The sequence below is a fragment of the Serinus canaria genome, chromosome 1A (genome assembly GCF_022539315.1).
Source record: "Serinus canaria isolate serCan28SL12 chromosome 1A, serCan2020, whole genome shotgun sequence".
Taxonomy (NCBI): Eukaryota; Metazoa; Chordata; class Aves; order Passeriformes; family Fringillidae; genus Serinus; species Serinus canaria.
The window spans coordinates 27918309-27936874 of NC_066314.1; the positions used below are offsets into that span (position 1 = coordinate 27918309).

Consider the following 18566-nt stretch of genomic DNA (forward strand, 5'->3'; position numbering starts at 1 on the left):
TGCTACATTTGCAATGTATTTTTCTCTGGTTGATTATTTGTCTGTTCATAGCAAATTATTTATTGAGTTAGTCCTCTTTCCTTGAAGGACCAGCAGCTGACTGTGCTAGTCCAATCTTCCTATCTGTGGTCTTAATGGTTGTATAATGGCCATAGCAGATAAGTGACAAAACATTGAAAATTGGCCTTGTTTCTTTTTAGACATCAGAGACATGTTTATTGACATCTGCATTAATAACAGTGCTATGCCAGAAATCCTTTAAAACAATTGCATACAACAAAAAAATGCTGAAATTCTAAATTAAAGGCACCCCTCCTATTTTAGCTGCATATTACAAAGTTAATAAAATAGGACAAGAGAAAAAATTAAATTATTTTCTAAATACTGTATTTTCTTTGCTGTATTTGGATTCCATTGGGTGGGACAGTTATGGAATGGTTCAAACCATTTCTAATTTCTGTCAAAGATTAAAGAACTTATTTCTCCTCCCAGCTGTACATTCCCTCTTGCATGGATACCAAAATATGCTCATCGATGTCATCAGTACCGCACAAATAATTCATCCCCTGTATTTTACACCCATGATTTTATGCTGCCTTTTCTCTCACCTTTGCTGTACTCTCCTGTTTTCTCCAGGTCAATGGGAAGGACCTCTCCAAGGCCACTCACGAGGAGGCAGTGGAAGCTTTCCGCAATGCCAAGGAGCCCATTGTAGTTCAGGTTTTACGACGAGCCCCAGCTACCAAAGCTCACAGCAGCTCTCAGGATGTTCAGCTTATGGATGCCAGCACTCAGACTGACATCACTTTTGAGCATATCATGGCTCTGGCCAAGCTAAGGCCTTCCACACCACCAGTCCCAGATATCTGCCCTTTTCTACTTTCAGATAGGTATGGTTTATCTTTTTCTGCTGTTTACCTGTGGGATTGAGGCATTGCAGTGATGGTCTTCCAGCCGTCTCCTGAAAAAGTCTCAGGAACACTTTAAATAAATAATAAATGTTGTTGATAACCACGATCCCATTCAGGCTTCACTGACAGCTTTCCTAAACTCTGCTTGTAGATTAGGGCTACAGGAAGGAATCTCAGACATGTTTGCTTTGTGTTTATCCGTTCATCTAAAGCTAACCCTAGTAAAGAAGAAAAACACTTCTGTGTTCCAAAATATCAAAAAGGCTTCTTCAGACCTAGAAAGAGCTTGTCTTTTTTTCTGTTCTTCCAAATTTTTTACAAAAACAAATCAAGGAAACAAGTGGTTTAATATAAAGGTCCCCTTATGAAAAGCAAAACTGAGAGATCAAAAAATACCATTTCATCTGTCATATGGCAAAATGTATTAATTAAATTGTCACTCTTTGGAACTGAATTGGATGCAAACACCAGCAGGTGGTGCTTATACATAAGTAGGGTGTAGGGTTCTTCCTCTTTTGACCCCACCTCATAAATAACATCATGTTGTGGGTGACCTCAGATGACCCTACAGACCCTCTGTAGCCTGCCAAAAACTATTATAGCCCTAGAGCTTTTTCACTGATTTGCTGGCATGTTCTGTGGGTCTGCAGAATTGATGCTACTGCAGAACATGACACTTTTAACTTTGATGTAGGTCCATTTTTAGAAATTCTAGGCTAGATGGATTGGGCTGACTGCTGCACAGCAAGGAACAGGATCCATGTATTTTTGAGTTTTTACTAGGGATATCTAAACTCTGGGCTACCGTGATTGAAGTTCCCATGCCCTCAGCATGGAGAAGAGTTTTCAACCTCTACTAAGATAGGTCCACCCTGCATACTACATGGTTGGGATCCAGCCTTGGGTCTAAAGATGTTGTAAAGACCTCACTCTTTGTGTTCCAAGCCCATTTAACAGTACAGTTTACTGACATTTGTAACTGTGTACTTCAAGTACACTTCACCATGTTGTTACCACTTTAGCAAAAGAGGATAATGCAAATTATTTTACATAAATTCTTGAGCAGTTTGTGAGCCTGATATGGCCTGTAGATTGTTCAAGACTATGCCCAGATAATTAGTGAGTTGCCCCAGCCATGACACAGCACCTGAATCTGGAGTTATGTACTTTTATGAATATAAGGAATCCAGAATGTCACAATGAAGCAGTTTGGTTCACACCAGACCCTTTTAAGAAATCACCCTGTGTAAATATGCCTAAAGATGAGCCCAGCAAAATTAACTCAGCCAGAGCATGAGCTTTTGCAAGAAAAACAGCCTGTGCAGCTTCATGGTACTGGCTCTTTCAGGTACTTTGTTCTTTCAGGCTGTCAAGCCATTCAGAGTAGCATCCTGAGATGAGAAAACTATGAAGTGAGACTGGGTTGGCAGCAGGGGGAGGAGGTGACTGTGGAAAGAGGTGAGGTGGGACCTTTTAATTAAAAAAAAAAACCACATATTTTCTCATCTATTGTTATTGTACTGCTTTGTTCCACATAGCTGCCATTCTCTTCACCCAGTGGAGCATGAATTTTATGAAGGTAATGAGTATCTTTCCAGCCTGCCTGCTGATGCAGATAGAGCAGAGGACTTTGAGTATGAGGTAAGATCATGGGCACACTTCACCCTTTCTTTCTGGTATTACAGATATGGCATTTACACAGCTGATAGCAGGCTCCTCTGAGAAAAAGAAGAGTGGGAATACTTCTTAAAAATCATCACAAAAGGCAGTTTTGTATTATAGCTGTGTGATGTCACAGGATCTACTGGAGGTAGGCTAGGGTTAGGCTAAAGATGTGAAATTTGAAAGCAGAATTCTGCAGTGGGTAACTACATGCAAGTCTAGGAGGCTTGTTTAACATGTTCTGTCTTTGTGCAGTGGAGGCTGTAGCTGAAATGCTTCTCTTTAGTAGATTTAACACTTTAAAGCAGACCTTTCCACAAATGGTTACTGGAGGCTTAATTGCTTTCCTCCTCCTGCCTCTAATTTTAAGAGTCAATTGTCCTTGTATTGAATGCATTAGAAATCAGTCTTCTAGATATTTGGGTGTGTGCTTGAGTGTTTTTAAGATCATGCTTCAAATTGGACAATGAATATAGTTTTTATTACTTGCTCTTTGATATTTGACATTATAAGTATTGCAATTATGAGAGATTATGCTCTGTACCACAAATCTCCCTTTGCTGCTAATGTATTGTACTGTCTGGTGACAAGGGTGGATGTGTTTCTGAGTCACTGGAAAATCATTATGTGAAGCTTCCCAAAATTATAACATATGATTAGTGATGTTGCTCTTCATTAGATTTTCATTTCAATATCTAAATAATCTACTTGTCAGTCAGTCATTAGCTTTTCATGTTTTCCACTGTCATCTAGTAACAAAATATTTATAGGAACAGGCATAAGAAGCAGATGGTTCTTTTTATTATTAAAGTGTTGAGTCTTTTCATAAATTCAAGTTACTGAATGATGAGTTAAGAATGATTATAAATAATTTAAAATCTTTAATACAAGATTAAAAACATGCTATCCTCATGTTTACTCTACCTTAAGAAACCCTTTTAAAGGTTTCATATAACTGGATGGCATTTGGAAATTAAATGAAAGGCCAAAGCCTTGGCAAATACTCAGTGAGTTCACTTTTATTGTGTCTTTAGCGTCTAAGACGCTCAACTGCAAGTTCAGCCCATTGCTCTTCTAGCAGACAGGGGAATCTGGAAAATCAAATAACATCTGCTTAGTGGATCTCATCAGAACAAGCAAACTTTTATTTGAACTCCTCAAAAAATCATTGCTATGGATAAGTGAAATGATTATTTCTTCCCAGCTGGATTTTGGCGTAGTGTCTCACAGCATCAGAGTCTCAGACTTTAAGTTCTATTTTGACTCCCCCTGTGTAATACAATATTAAATTAAATTTCTCTGTCAAGTGTGTTTGTTCATGATACTTGTTCCTGAAATGTAATAGAAACTATTTTTTCTGATAATATTTAATTTAATTAGGAATGTAAGCATCTAGAAACAATTTTTCAAATGTTAAAATCAAAATAATTTTCACCATTTAATAAGAATATCAGTGACATTTTTTAAAAGGTCTACCTGGTGGAATCAAGTCCTCTTTGTGGCCATTATTTATCCCAAATAGTGGCTGGCATAAATACTGTGACTACAGTCAATGTTTGGACAGGTTCTCAGTTGCCTGTATTCTCTGCTAATCACAACATCATAGCCATTAATTTGCTGTTAGCTTTGATTCAGTTGCCCAAGGCATACACACTGAGTGACTGAAATAAAGTGTTTTATGTGAAATTTAAATGGGAAGGAAACTGTCTAGACTCCTTTGAGAAGAAGGTTTTCTACTAAATATGTGCATTTTTGGGGAAACAAGAATATCTAGCAGCCTTTAATTAGCAGAGCTCTAAACATTAAAGATATTCCCAAAGTTTAAGCCCATATGGTAATATTGTGGTTTAGGTCACTCACTAGTTGTATTATCTGCTATTTCAGGTCCCTGTAAGACCTTATTAAGCTCCCTTGCCATAACCAGAGATCTAGAAAAAACTGAGAGCATTGTCCTCAGGGTTATATATCTCCATTCCAAAAAAGAGTCTCAGAGTATAAAAGAACTTCCCAGCTCCTGTTGCCAGTTCTGGGGAGAAGCAGCAGGACGGGGGGGAGTTGAGGCTATGCTCCAATGCTAAACTTAAAAAACTGTATTCGCCCTGTGTGATGGGGGCATTTTTCCTCACTTTCCTTTGGAGATCTCCAATTAAAGACCAGCTTTTATATTGCTTCCTGTATTAATATTGTCTCAAAAGCGTGTTGATTTGTTTCTAGATTTTCAACACATCATACCCACCATCTAAGGGTGAAAGCAGCATGGAGAAAGGGTGCAGTTGTTCCTTGATTTTATAATAGTTTTTTAATTTGTGACAACTTTCTGGTTAAACTTTAGCTAATCACATACAGCAAAAAACTTGTCTGCTGTCAAGAGCACAGTTCTGTTTCCGAAATGCACATGAACCTTCCCATTGTACAAAAGGGTGGAGATAAGTAGCTCACAGGTCTCCATGGCAAACATGAAAATTTTAAAATGGATTAAAATCCAAACCTGGAGATTTCAGAAACGAATTGAAACAAGTTAGTAGGCAGGAAAAGAACTATATCAACACCCCATTATTTCCTAGAAATGGTTTGCAAATGAAGAATGCATCAGTTCTGAAACACAAATGCAAAATATGCAGCGACATTAGGAAGTAATGAAATAAGATGACTAGCAAAGAAGGTGCTGGAAACAAAAATGTTTTTCAAGAAAGGGAATGTCCTTAAAAACTCTGATCACTTTGGTTCTTGCTTAAAAATTTGTGCTAGTGTTTCAGTACCTGAGCTACCACCATAAGAGACCCAGAGGAGGATCATATATGATAGCCAGCACTGGGGATATGGACTTATACTTGCAGTGTAGGATTAGACACTTCTAAGACTCTTCTACTCCAGTTGTAAGCTAGAAAAGCCCTGTGGGCTGTGATCAGATTGTCACAATGCAATGAACTCAGGTATGAGCCAATTGCCTTGGAAGGATGCACTCCCAGGGAGGCTCATTAGGCTCCATACAGTACCATACTTTAAACAAATGGCTGGGAAGATGATAAAGCTGGGGGATTTTCATCTGCCAGCTTGAGCATCCTTTGTGTTGCTACTGCAAAAATTGTCCTAAAAGAAATCTGAATTGCTGGTAGATGCTAAGACAGACCCCACCTCAGTCAGTGTTGGCAGAAAGGCATCAAAAGATTTGCAATTCTTGCATAGCCAGATACTCTTGAGGACTTTTAAGAAGCAGGAATGGACTGATGTGTAAGCTCTCCATTGGACTTGCAATCAATATCACTGACAGAGAGCCAGAGATATTCAGAACAAACCCACCCAGCCTGACTATGAGTGGCTTTCTGCTGCTGGACAAGTGGGTTTAGATTATAGATCACACTTGCTGGTACCAATGAGGTGAAATGACTAACAGCATCACAATCCCCAGTTAAATGTTGCTCTAAAATTTGTCCTTGTAAGAATACAGGCTACAGGTACAAGGGAGAAATAAGTAAGCTAATGGTGCACACTTAATAACATTTCTGAACCTGCTATCCAGGAGAGTGAAACTTTGTATACTTGTTTTGGAACATTTATAGTATACAGAAATCAAGGGGACAGAGTCATTTAAATGGTGGGACAGTTAAAAAATAGGTAGAAAAAGAGATAACCAACAAATAATGTTGTAAAGACAGAGCTGGTCAAAAGAAAGCATCACTGTTGTCTGGTCCTACGCAATCAGCCTAATGAGATGAGAAAATAAGATGTTACAGGCAGGCCCAAGCTGGTCGTGCTGTTTAGTCACGAGGTCCTTACCCATGGGCAGAGACTTCATACCATGTATGTACTGGAGCAGCTTTTGAGCAAAAGCAGAAGGGGAGGTGATTGCTTTCTGCTGGGGGATTACAGCTTTTAAAACTTCAGATATCTCAGATAGGAAAAGATTCTCATTTCCAGCTGAATGCTTCTTCCAAACAGCAAAAGACATCCCTGAGAAGGAATAGCAGTGGGTTGCATTGTCTGTTGTTGCATATATGAAGAAGACTATACTTAAATTTGCTGTCAGCATTGAGGGGTTGTTTTTTTGGAGGAAGGTTGGGTGTTAGTCAATGTGGATGCACAAAGGAAACCAGAATAATTGCCTAAAAGACTTTCCAGCTCTGATTATTTTCATTTCTGGGCACAGTGATTGTTTCAGCTTTCAGGAGTCTGGAAAATTATATCAACAGTCCATCATATCAGGAGGGAAACATTTCAGAGTGAAAAAGGGAGAATGGCAGCCATTGTTAGTCCATCTCTGTCTGATGACTTTAGTTCTAATGCACACCAATGCTAGTCCTGATAGATTGGGGCAATTTTAAGACCAGTACCTCTGAAAAGTTGCTTAGGATAGAGTTGACCCTAATATGAAATTATGAGGTATTCTGATGCTCTTCACTTAGAAACCATTGAGCAGCTTTATTTTACTTTTTTGGTCAGAAAGTTTGCGCATGTCAGTAAACATACAGAGAGCCACATGAATCCTCTGCAGGTAAAATCTTTCTGTGGTCATGTTTTATGGAGCCTTTTGTGTCCAGGCAATGAAAGGATAAGAGTTCTTGGAAGAAAGAGCATGGTATTTTGAGAAAAAAAACATGTGAGACTTTTCCCACTTGGAGCATGAGCTAAAAACTACACTCATGCTGTGTGGATTCTTCCTATGCTATAGAAAATAGGACTTCTGGAAATTAGAATATTCATATGCAAGTTGCTTTACTGCATCATCCTCCTCCTAAGCACAGCAGGGCATAGTGCTCTGAGGGCTGGCTAATACTTCAGGGCAAAAATTATTACTCTTAAGATCATGTTCTGATTTGTAGACCCAAGGGACAGATTTTTCCATCAGAATAAGGAAACGAATGTGTGTGTATGCATGTTGAATGCAAATGCTAATTTATGGTTATGCACAGCCATTCATTTAAATGTTTTGATAAGTATTTGCACTCATAAATCTGTTAACTGTAAATTTAGATTAGTCCATCAAATTTACTATTGGCCTGATCCAAACATGCTGAAATTCCTAAGGTTTCCAGTTGACCTGAACATTTCTGGATCAGAGGCTGTCAGCTGTTTTCACAAACAACTAAAAATGGACCTTGACTAGAGATGAGCTGGAAACCTTTTGGAATTGGCCATGAGTAAGTCTTTGTGTAGACATCTTTTCACTGGACACTTAAAAGTTGCATAGGGGAAAATTTTACCCTGCTCTTCTTGTTTCTTCTACAGTATCTGAGCCTTGCAGTAGATACAGTGCAGCAGTAGCACACTGGTTCCCTCTCCAGTAACACTCATCCCATTGTGATGAGGGAAGGTATTTCAGAAGCAAATTCAAATTTATCAGTTCTGTGACATTACACTTTTGGAGTGATTGATTTTTATTGGCGTTTTTTCCTTAGAAATAAAGAAGCAGTAATTTCAGGTGAGCAGTCTGAGTGAGGCTGTTTATCTGAATAAAGTTACTTGAACACCTATAAGTATTTATGGGTTGAGGCTCTTGTGGGCCACTGAAGAGTGGTCTCACTGACATTCATTCTCAGTGAACAGCCCACTGTTGCTGTAATAGTCCAGGAGAGACCTGCCTGCTCGGTGAATTCCTATTTAAGAGCTTTTCAACACATAGATTGCTTAACCAATAAAACAAACAGATCTGTCTATCTTGTAAATACATATTTAGGGCCTTTTTAACATGAGGATTACTGAGCTGATAGCCTGTAACAGCTCCCTCCAGGGCTCTGATATTCTGCAAACACCCCTGTGTGAGCATTACAGGAGCTTGCAGCAACACAACTGGAACTCCTCCTCAATTGCTAGCACCTGAACAAACAGGTTTTTATGGAAACAGCTTCTGTGCACACACTGCCAGCACTGCTGATTGCTGCTGTCAGGCTCTTTTGTTTTGTTACTTGATGAGTCTTTCTGCACAATGAAGCTGGCTATCAGGTTGTGCTTGTTTTTTCACTGTATTTCCTACTGTGATTGGAATCTTTTTATTTTGCCACAAACTTCTTAAAACTGAAGATAAATCACAAAATGCACCTCTAGGAAATAAAAGGCAGTTTTTGAATTCAGCAACCACCAGACATAATTTAAAAGTGAAGGCTTCAAGAAATATGGATCCTTATGGAGATATGGGTGTTGTAGTTTAGAAGAGCTGAAATGGTGGACAAGGTTGTGTCTTTCCATTGTCATCAGACCTGACTGATATGGTAAGAGAAATAGGAACAGACTTGATGTGCTGTAGACTTTCAGTGGAAAAAGCAGATGGTTCTCACCACATGCCTTACCTTATGAAGCTGCTGTTGTGGTGCAGGGACTGAACTGACAAATCAAAGTGGGCTTAGATAATTTGGGACTTCATCACAGAATCATGGAATGGTTTGGATTGGAAGGGACCTTAAAGATAATGTGGTTCCAACCCCTGCCATTGGCAGGGACACCTCCCACTTGACCAGGTTGTTCAAAGCCTCATCCAGCACAGCCTTGAGCACTGCCAGGATTGGAGCATCCATCGCTTCTCTGGGTGTCTCACCACCCTCATAGTGAAGAACTTGTTCCTAATACCTAATCTAAATGTGCCCTCTTTCATTTTAAAGCCCTTACCCCTTGTCCTATCATGACATGCCCATGTATAAAAACCCTCTCCACTCCCTTGTAGCCCCCCTTAAGTGTGGAAGGCTGCTCTAAGTTCATCCTGAGGCTTTCTCTTTTCCAGGCTGAACAACCCCAATTCTCTCAGTCTGTTATCATAGGAGGGATACTTGGTACACTGTTTCTTTTCTGACATTGGTTCAAACCAAGCAGTTACAGCTGAATCATGGCTGTCCCATGGTGTAGAGACATTTACTGACACCATTTTCTGATTTTTTGGTGTCACTTTTTAATATTAAATGGTACCCGCTAATAAGAGGTATCATGGAGGAAGTGAACAGGTATGTGTGTGCCTGTAGTTTGTGGTCTTGGCTGCTTAGGAAAGTCTGCTTTGTGGGAACTTGGGGTGATTGGCCCCTTTTTTCCCCCATTCCACCTGTTCTATCATACAAATAGAAGGAGAAAAAATGGACTCTGTTTTAAAGTTATCTTGTAAGGAATTCTCCTGGATTAGTAAATAGATTATTAGAGTTGTTTCAGTTGGACCTGAGGAAGCACTTATCATGGTCAGGGCTTCTGAAACCTTTCCTTGTGATTTCTTCCTGTTAACTCAAAAGAGTTCTGGGTGGCAAACACCTGGCCTGTGACCCAGCTACTGACTAAAAATAGAAAAATTCACAATTGAAATAAAAAAGGGGAAAGTGGCACTGGAATATTTTTTGCTTTATTTCTTTTAATAACACTGGATAATAATTAAAAGAATACAGTGCATGCATTTGGCATAAAACAGCATAGGATTATGTGTTTTTAAAATACCCTTGAATTTACATCAGTATAATTTACCCACAGACAATAATAAACATGGAATTTCTCCCTAACTGTGGCCGATTGTACACTGCAAATGAGCAAAGGATTGATAAAAGGAGCAGCCCTTTTCTTTCAGTTTTTCATTTGTCTTTTAAGAATTGAAGTCACTTTTCAGGTATAAATAAATTAAACAAAACCATTCTATTGAGGTTCTGCAGTGCTGTGATGTCCTGTATTGCTACATGAATTCACAGGCAGGTGAGCTAAGGACAGTGGTATTGAGAGACTTGCCAAGTCAATCAGTGGCAGAACTGGCAATAAAAGCCAGAAGCCTTTAATTGCATTGCATCTCTTTTTTGGCCATTAAATCACTCTTCTTCCTTGCTGGTCATTGGGTCATTTAGATAGAAGGCAATGCCAGGGTAATTTCTGCCACAGTTGTTCGCTGATTTTGAGTGTACTGCTGTGTATCATCACAAAATCCTGACACTCAAAGTGAATGAATTTGCTGTCATCTTACTTCCTCTAAGTAACAAATATGCCAATTTAGGGATTTGAATTGTGTCCACAACTGCAGAGGATCATGAGGGAATGGGGAGAAAAATACACAAAAGTGGCATGGAGAAATTTATCAAGGTTATTACCATTTATTGTGTTTTAAAACAGGAGAAAATATATATCAAGTCAGTGATATTCATTCTGTTTCATGATTTCATAAAACAAGCACAGGGTTATTCCTTATTTCACCTGGAAGCTAATAAAAATTCTTACTTGTTGTCAGAGCTTTTGTTGTTCCAGGAAAATGAAGAAAAGTGACTTTAGTTCAGCAACACTTTATTGCTGGGCAGCATTACAATGTATGGAATGTGCTGCTCAGTCAGTGAAGGAAGAGAAAGGTGCTGGTAATATTTTCATATTTATGGAAATCTGTAGATTATAAATCTTCTGTTTTGGAGGAATTCTTTGTTTAGACAGTTCTTACATTATTATCCCACATGCTTCCATATATGCTTTACAGTCAAAATGTTCCTAAGGGTTTTATTAATGCTATTTTTCATATGCCTTCTACTTGAATGTTCGTGTAGGCTGTCTTGGAAACATGAAATCTAGCTATACAGACAAAAGATGGGAGGGAATAATTTATTATACATATTCTTTTAAAAGCAGCCTAAGTCATGTCAACCATGTTTATTATAATGTTGCTGTTTTAAAGCTTGGTTCCTAGGAAATCCTAGAGCACAGAGAACATGGGCTGAGTCACCCTAGCAAGAGGGAACCTTTTACAATAAACTGGGCTTAAAACAAGGTTTCAGTATTATTCATGCTGGGCCTTCAGAGGAGAAATCAAAAAAAAAGCAGGAGAGGCCTTTTCTCTGGGAGTTTGCTTTTTTATTTAATGAGGGATGTCTTCAAAGAGAATGTGATAGTCATTCCTAGAGGGCATGGTTTGGTGAGCAGGAATACAGGTGAAACTGTATTGTGCATCAAAAAGCAGAAGATGAGTTTTGCTTTGTATTTCATCTCCTGATTTTATCAATCTGCACAAGTATGTGTTTGGGGGTGGAGGGCATTCCGTGTGCAACAGAAGTTTGAACAGCTGAAACTCAGCATGGATGTGGTGCCCACAGACCTCATTTTGGTGCCAGGAAAATCAAAATGTGTTTTGAAAGTAATTTCTGATTGCTTCATGTGCTTGATTTATAGGCACATGTGTGTGATGAAAATGTACATATTTTAACTATACATATTTTAATATGTGTTTACCTCAAGGTAAACAAGACCTTGAGGTAAACAAGATGGGATGGAATTTTAATAGTGTTTTCTAAGAATTTCTAAGTTTAACTTTAAAATTAGCTTTTTCATAGTATTTTGCCTTACTGTGTCTGAAAGGCATAAACTGAATTACAGGAAGGTATATTTCTCACAAATGTAATTGAAAAACTACATTTTCAACTTGATTTCAATTAATATCCCAAAATAGCCTTCACACAGTTGTAGATCTAGGCTGTCCATACACATGGAGTTGTAATTGGGTAAGAGTTTGAATCTACAGCTATGTGTTCCACTGTCCAGATAAATGCAGGCTGCAGCAGATGTTGGCACATCTGGTATGCCTTCCCATTTCAATTGGTTGCCTGGGTGTTTAGAAAGTGCTGATGAGGCAGATAAATCTTCTGACACATTTCAGACCCAAAGCAGGCAGTCAGCAGTAACAATGATGTTTACAGAGCCAGGTACTCAGCAGAAACATTTTGAAATACAGCAAATATAAAGTATGATTTTACCTGCACTAGGTGAAATTTATTGATTGTATAGTATTGTTTTAGTTTATTATTTAATTTATTGTATTTTGACAGCTAATTATTCTAAGTGATTTTCAGCTGATCTGAACTGCAGCTATGATGCCCCTTAAATCTCTGGACTTTGTGTATCTAAGGCATATTGTCTAGAAAAAGGTGCTTGCTACAGTTTAGAAAGAATTGTAAGCTATGAAAAGGTTCTTTATTAAACTTAAGAGAATTGGAAACCAGAAACAGCTGAGGTAGATGGGTTTTTTGGAAGGGAAATAGCTATCATCTGGGGACCTGAAGTTCCTGGCCTTATCAGAATTCTTACTTTCAACAGGTTTTCTTCTACCCAATGATGTGTGTCAGATTTGAATGTTTTTATACCATTAGGGCCTGGAAAACTCCAGAGTGTCAAAGAGGACATTCATGGACAGAGAAGTATATATCAGACAGTCTCAGGTGTGGAAACTGGTTTCCAAGTACACAGAGCTTTTGCACATCTTGGATCCCTTCCAGACCTTAATCTCCAACACAACAAATGATAAACAGAAATGTAGAAGTCACTGTAAATATTTTAGCACTGATCTCATGAGCTAATATTGTCTCATGCCTTTCAGTAGACATTGCCACCAAATTTTCCAAGTGGCCTTCAATTACCCCTATTTGAGGCAAGTCCAGAAATTGCAGTGAACCTGTTGTAGGGGAGCAAAGAAATGATTGCTGATTATGCAGCTGATATAGTTATAGTCTACAACTTGTAGTTGTAGTTATAGTCTACGACTTCTCAGGGCAACTCTTCCAGTCTTTGACTACCCTCATAGTAAGAAGCACTTCCCTAAATATCTAACTGGAATTTCCTGGGTAGCAGCTGATGTTTGTTGTCTCATGTGGCTGTCACAGTGCACCTCAAAGAAGAGTCTGGTTCTGACTTCTCTGGACTCTTGCATTTTGTGTCAGAAGAAAGCAACAATATCTCCTTATTGAGTAGGTGAGTTCTCTTCAAAAGGCTAATCAAATGCAGTTTCCCCAGCTTTCCCTTTTTGGAGATGTACTCCAGCCCTCTAATTAGTTAATGGACTTCTAGTCAGATACTGTATTCCTACCTGAAAACCAAGAGAAGGTGCATTATAACATTTTACATCAGAGCCTTTTCCGTTGGGAAACAGATGGGGGAGCAAATTCTGGAAAGCCCCAAAAGGAAAAAAAAAAAAAAACTTGAACTGGTTAAGTTTATTTGGTTTGTTCTCCCCACCCTCAAGGAGCAAAAACCAATGGGACACTTTAGCATATTCATACACACTGCACAATAAAATAGTTACTACTCCAGTCTGCTTATCTCATTTCAACATAAGGTTCAGTTTCTGCCCTGTCTATGCTATTCCCACCTACTTTGTGTAATGAGAAGAAAGTGACAATGTAGGATCTGAGATCAGTGAAAAAGAAGCACTTCACTGCATATTATCAGTTAGCTCATTATACTTTAACCTCTTCTTGTATCCTTGAAAATTCACATTTCTATTGAGGGAAGCACCAATAGCAAGGACCAAAGCTGACTCCTGAAAAATACTACATATAAGTATTTCATCATGGATCTCTTTGCTCAGAAAGCAAGTATTCATGGTTTTCCCAGGTATACAATATACCAGAAGGGGTGTTGGGTCTCAAGCAGGAGAAAATATATATGCATACATATCACAGGAAAATGTAGGTATGCAGTTAAGTATCTGTAATAAATTAGCATTCATAATGCACCGTGGGAAAAGAACAGAAGTAAAGAGGACAAATAGGAGGAATCAGGGAGAGAAGTAAGACCATGGCTTGTTTGAAAGCAGACAGTGGATATTTTAATTTCCAGCAAGTGTGATCATCTAGACAATAGGGAAAAATTGTTTTTCAATAGCATTTAGAGTATTTTAGGTTTAATATTTCTCATAAGTGTAGATTTTTTGGATTTCTCATTTTGGCAGGAATCAGAAGATTTGGTATCATGCACGCTAGCTAAGCTTCAAGAGAAGGTTTGTGACTTCCTGGAGGATACACTGTCACTGTTGAGCCTTTATAAGCCAAAGCCTGTAATTTGTAAAGGATTTTTTTTTCCTTCTTTGACTTCCGTATGCCATACACTCACTCTAAAGTCCACCATGTGTCTTTAAGCTAGAACGTCCTTTAAATGCAAGTCAGACAGGCCACACAAGGTCAGCCAGGCCCACAGATTTAATTAAAGGTGTTTATCTCATCCTCATATGCTGCAGACCTTCCTCCCACTGCAGCACTGAATTTGTTCATAGCACAGTGATCACAGGCTTCTCACATTTGTAGTCCAGCTCCATCATTCATCCAGCCCAACCAGCTGCCCCATCTGCTCCATGACTGCTCTCTGCCCCGTCCTCACTCGAAGGGAGTCTCAGCTGACACCAGGGTGTCTTCCTGCTCCCACTCATGGCCCCCAGGCTATTGCAGATCATCACACATCAGACTGCTGAACACTCACTGGCAGGCCTACCATGCCTTAAGTTTCTCCATTGTTTCACACAGAAGTGTAATGCGCACCAAAAATTTTCACTCCAGAGCTGCAGGGTGAGAGTGAATTCCCACATCCATTGGTGCTTCTTTATTATCAAAGGATTCAGCAGTTACAGGGCCAAATTCTGCTCCCCCAGAAGGATGATATTTAGTTAATAGGTGCCTATATTTCAGCATATTAATTCTGGAGGTTTCTGCTAGTTTTTTTTCTTTTTGTCCTTTTGTTTTGTTTTGTTTTCTAACACTGGTATCGTTGTCTGCAGCATCCTGCCATCCTAGTGCATTCTTTGTCTGGACACAAAAGAGCATGTGGCTCTAAGAATAGCTATAAAGCAGGGATCAGTAGGAAAGTGGTTTTATTTTTAAGTATTTCTCATACTACGTTGTGTTTGGCTTTGATTATGCATTTGAAAAATGCTTGCTGATATTTCTACTTTCTGCTTTGATGTAAACAAATCTTGTGTCAGAGATTCTTAAATCTAAACCAGACTTTAAAAAATGAGGATTATATGAGACTTCAGCCTATAAGGTAAAGCCCCCACCCCTTGGACTGAGCATTGTTTTTCCCCACCATGTGGAATGGAGATAACCCTCTCTTTCTTTGTGGTAAGCTACCAACCAAATCCATTCTGGCAAATCTGACACCCAATGTGATTTGTCCTTTTCAATGCTGTTTATGAGAAGGTAGGACAGTCTTCTGTCAGAATTGATAAGTGAGAAGACACCGGGGAATGCAATTTTATTTGTAACAGCACAGCTGCCAGCAGTTCCTACTTGTTTACATCTAGGCTGGCTCTGTCTTGCTCCATAGCTTTTCTATTTCCATCCAAATAGCCCCCAAGTACATTGTGAATGTGCTGGTCTGTGTGAAATCTGAATAACAGAACATACTGGGACTGTTAGAGAGAGGAAAAAATAATTTATTTCTTTAGGTTATTTTTACAACTTGAGAATGTCAGTAATTTTAAAAGTGAAACCCTGAACTCTACCAAATCTCCATAGACGTTTACAGAATGGGTTCTAAAACTGATCTATAATGTGCTAAAATCCTGCAGTGTTTGTAACCTTCCATGGTGAAGACAGCAGAGCAGTTAAGAGCTTTGCTTTTCTGATAGAAGAATTGTTTTTGTGGTGAAAGTGGCTAGTGTTTGTAAATTAAATCCCCTGCAAGCTTTTAAACACAAGTTTATTCGTTGTGAAAAGAATGTGATAGGACCCTGCAGTGACCTGTGAAGGGGAGGGCTGTTTCATTGCACTCTGTTTCACACTGAATACTTCTGGAACACAGCCTTCAATTAGCCTGTGTTACAAAGACATTAATGTATTTCCTGGAAAATTCCTCTGACAGGAGCGCATAACTCTTGGTGGTGTTAGGGTAGTTCTGAGGTCTAGGATGCCTTTGTTTGCCTGCAGTATTACTTGCCTTCTGTCTGGAAGCCCCAGAATCCCAGGCGGTTTTGATCTTTTTTTATTGGCACACTTAAGAAAGCTGCAGTGATAGGCAGTTCCTCTCTACAGGCTCTCCTGTGAGCTGTTTCTGTACACTAGCTCAACCTAAACACTCAGTTGTCATGGAGGTAAAGCGAGAGAAGGGCTTTATGTTGGACTGATCTACCTTATGACAGAAGAGCTTTTCTAGAAGCTGAAAATTCTTGTTTCCTTTTGCCATTTCTTTTTTTGCATTTATGAATAAATAGGTAGTCTGTATGGTTTGTCATTAAAAGTTAGTGAAATCCAGAGATGGTTGCAAATGTCACTACTCTGATTCTGTGAATTGTGGAGTGATCTGACATTTTCACTTTCTCATTATAAGCATATACCCTGTCTCTGTGTTTTCTAGAATTTTAATCATGCTCTTAAATTAACTGTTAGATGGTTGCCAGGAGAGGTTTTCTGCAGTGTAACTGGCCTGCCTGGCATGCATTTACATACAGATATATAAACACTGCACAGATATATAAGTACTGCAGGTGCCTGAATAGTCATATACAAAAGTTTGCACACACAGACACATGCAAGTAAAGAATTCAATATTTAACATCCACCCCAACCCTGAAAGTGAAATAGCTACCTTAGTATGAAATTACTTTGTTAAATATACAGCAGAGGCATCACAGACTCTCTTTATCTAAACAAAGATAGGTAGTTCATAGAAAAAAGATCACAGTTGAAATAGATTGTTTTGATGAATTCTACCAATGCTAGGATTTACAACTCTTTCATCTGAGTTTCTTCAAATTCTGGTCACCATTAAAGATATAACCTCTAAAAAAAGCTGTGCTCAGTGTTGGAAACATGATTTGGATTATGAGACACATTATACCTGTTTGAAACACTAAGTGTGTGTTTAAAGTGTGTATCTTACCCATTGTACAAACCCTGATCGTTTGTACATGACACTCACAACTCCTCAGTACAAATTCAAGATGAAATAAACTGTGTTTTAAAATGAAGTCTAAAGAATCACATTTATTCTGCTGCTGATGTTTCTTTTGCTACAAACTCCTCTGTTTTACACCCTCTCATTTGCAATGCATGATTTTATGTGACAGGTAATACCATCATCATCTCTTCTGAATTTGAGATGAATTTTTTCTATTTAGTAGTTCCACTGTTAGCCCTCCTAGGGCTTCATTAGATGGAACTGTTTTCCTGTACAAAGAGTTAAGGTGCTGTTTGTATTATTTTTATTTCATGAGCAGAATTACTTGCCAGTGATGATGAGTATGTGGCATTAGGAAGATTACATATTATACAAAGTAGCAATGTAAACAACCAGTGATTTAGAGGTATGGAAAACGTAAATCCTTCAGGTCAGGTGGAGGAAAGGTCCAAGAAGGTGAATGCTATTAGCAAGATGCTGCCAGGTGCTTGGCTCTTTGAAGCCCTGTCTGATAATGATCCCAATGCTTGCATTGTTGAGATGCAAGATAAGTGATGAGACAAGAACTGCAGAGTTGGAATTACTAAACACTTTTATGAGACTGAGACTGATCTTTTCTTAGTTTCCATAGTTCACAGAAACTAACAAGAAGCTGAAAAAAATTGTCTTACTTACAGAAATGTCATATAGTAACTGTGACAGAAAGTGTGAAAAGCAGACAAAATGCAGCTGGAGGTTGGTCTCACCCATAAAAGTGCAGAATCAAAATGATACTGCAGAATGAATCTTAATTTTAAGGTGTGTGTAATCTGTATAGTCCCTTAGCTCTTCTGTTTGATGCCTCAGAAGACTGGCACTAGCTCAGATGGATGAGGATTTTTTTTCAGTGTAACTAATTTATTAAAATAAGTCTGACTTTAATGTACTTGCTCAGTTAATTCCTTATTGAGCTATTCTGTAAGTACTCTGATCTCGGCCTTTTGTGCTTCCTTCATTCAATTACTCATTCTGTCAATTATACCATTAGCAAGATGAACAGTAAAAGCAGCTTGTCAGCAATTACTACAGGTATAAAGGAAAAACAAAGACAAAAGTGACTACTCTTTTCTTATTTTGCTTTATTATTTTGGTGTTGTTTTTTCTTAAAATGTATGCTAAACACTATGCTTCTCCACTTGGGATCATCAGACATTGGGCCCCTTGTTCCATTCAATAAGCCTTGATTTCTGCTGAAAGGGCTGTGGGTGGCAGAGAATAACTTGCCTGACACAAGACACTGCTTTACAGGTAAACAAGGACATAATAAAAAAACTTGTAAGCTGAACCTTTGTGTATTTTAACATTTCCAAACTCTTAGGTCATCTCACCACGAGGTAAATTGTGTAAAGAGTTTGGAGCTCTGTC

The 18566-nt window shown here is 38.6% G+C and overlaps 1 protein-coding gene across 9 annotated transcripts in view; it reads left to right on the forward strand.

Annotated features, from left to right (window-relative positions):
• PDZRN4 (PDZ domain containing ring finger 4) overlaps positions 1 to 18566 on the forward strand; it is a 258182-nt gene that overhangs the window by 217145 nt on the left and 22471 nt on the right. For all 9 annotated transcript variants that reach the window (XM_030238569.2, XM_018919644.3, XM_018919643.3 and 6 more), the window contains 2 exons: positions 637 to 890; positions 2450 to 2552. In XM_030238569.2, the coding sequence (XP_030094429.1) occupies positions 637 to 890; positions 2450 to 2552 (357 nt within the window). The remainder of the gene's footprint in view (positions 1 to 636; positions 891 to 2449; positions 2553 to 18566) is intronic.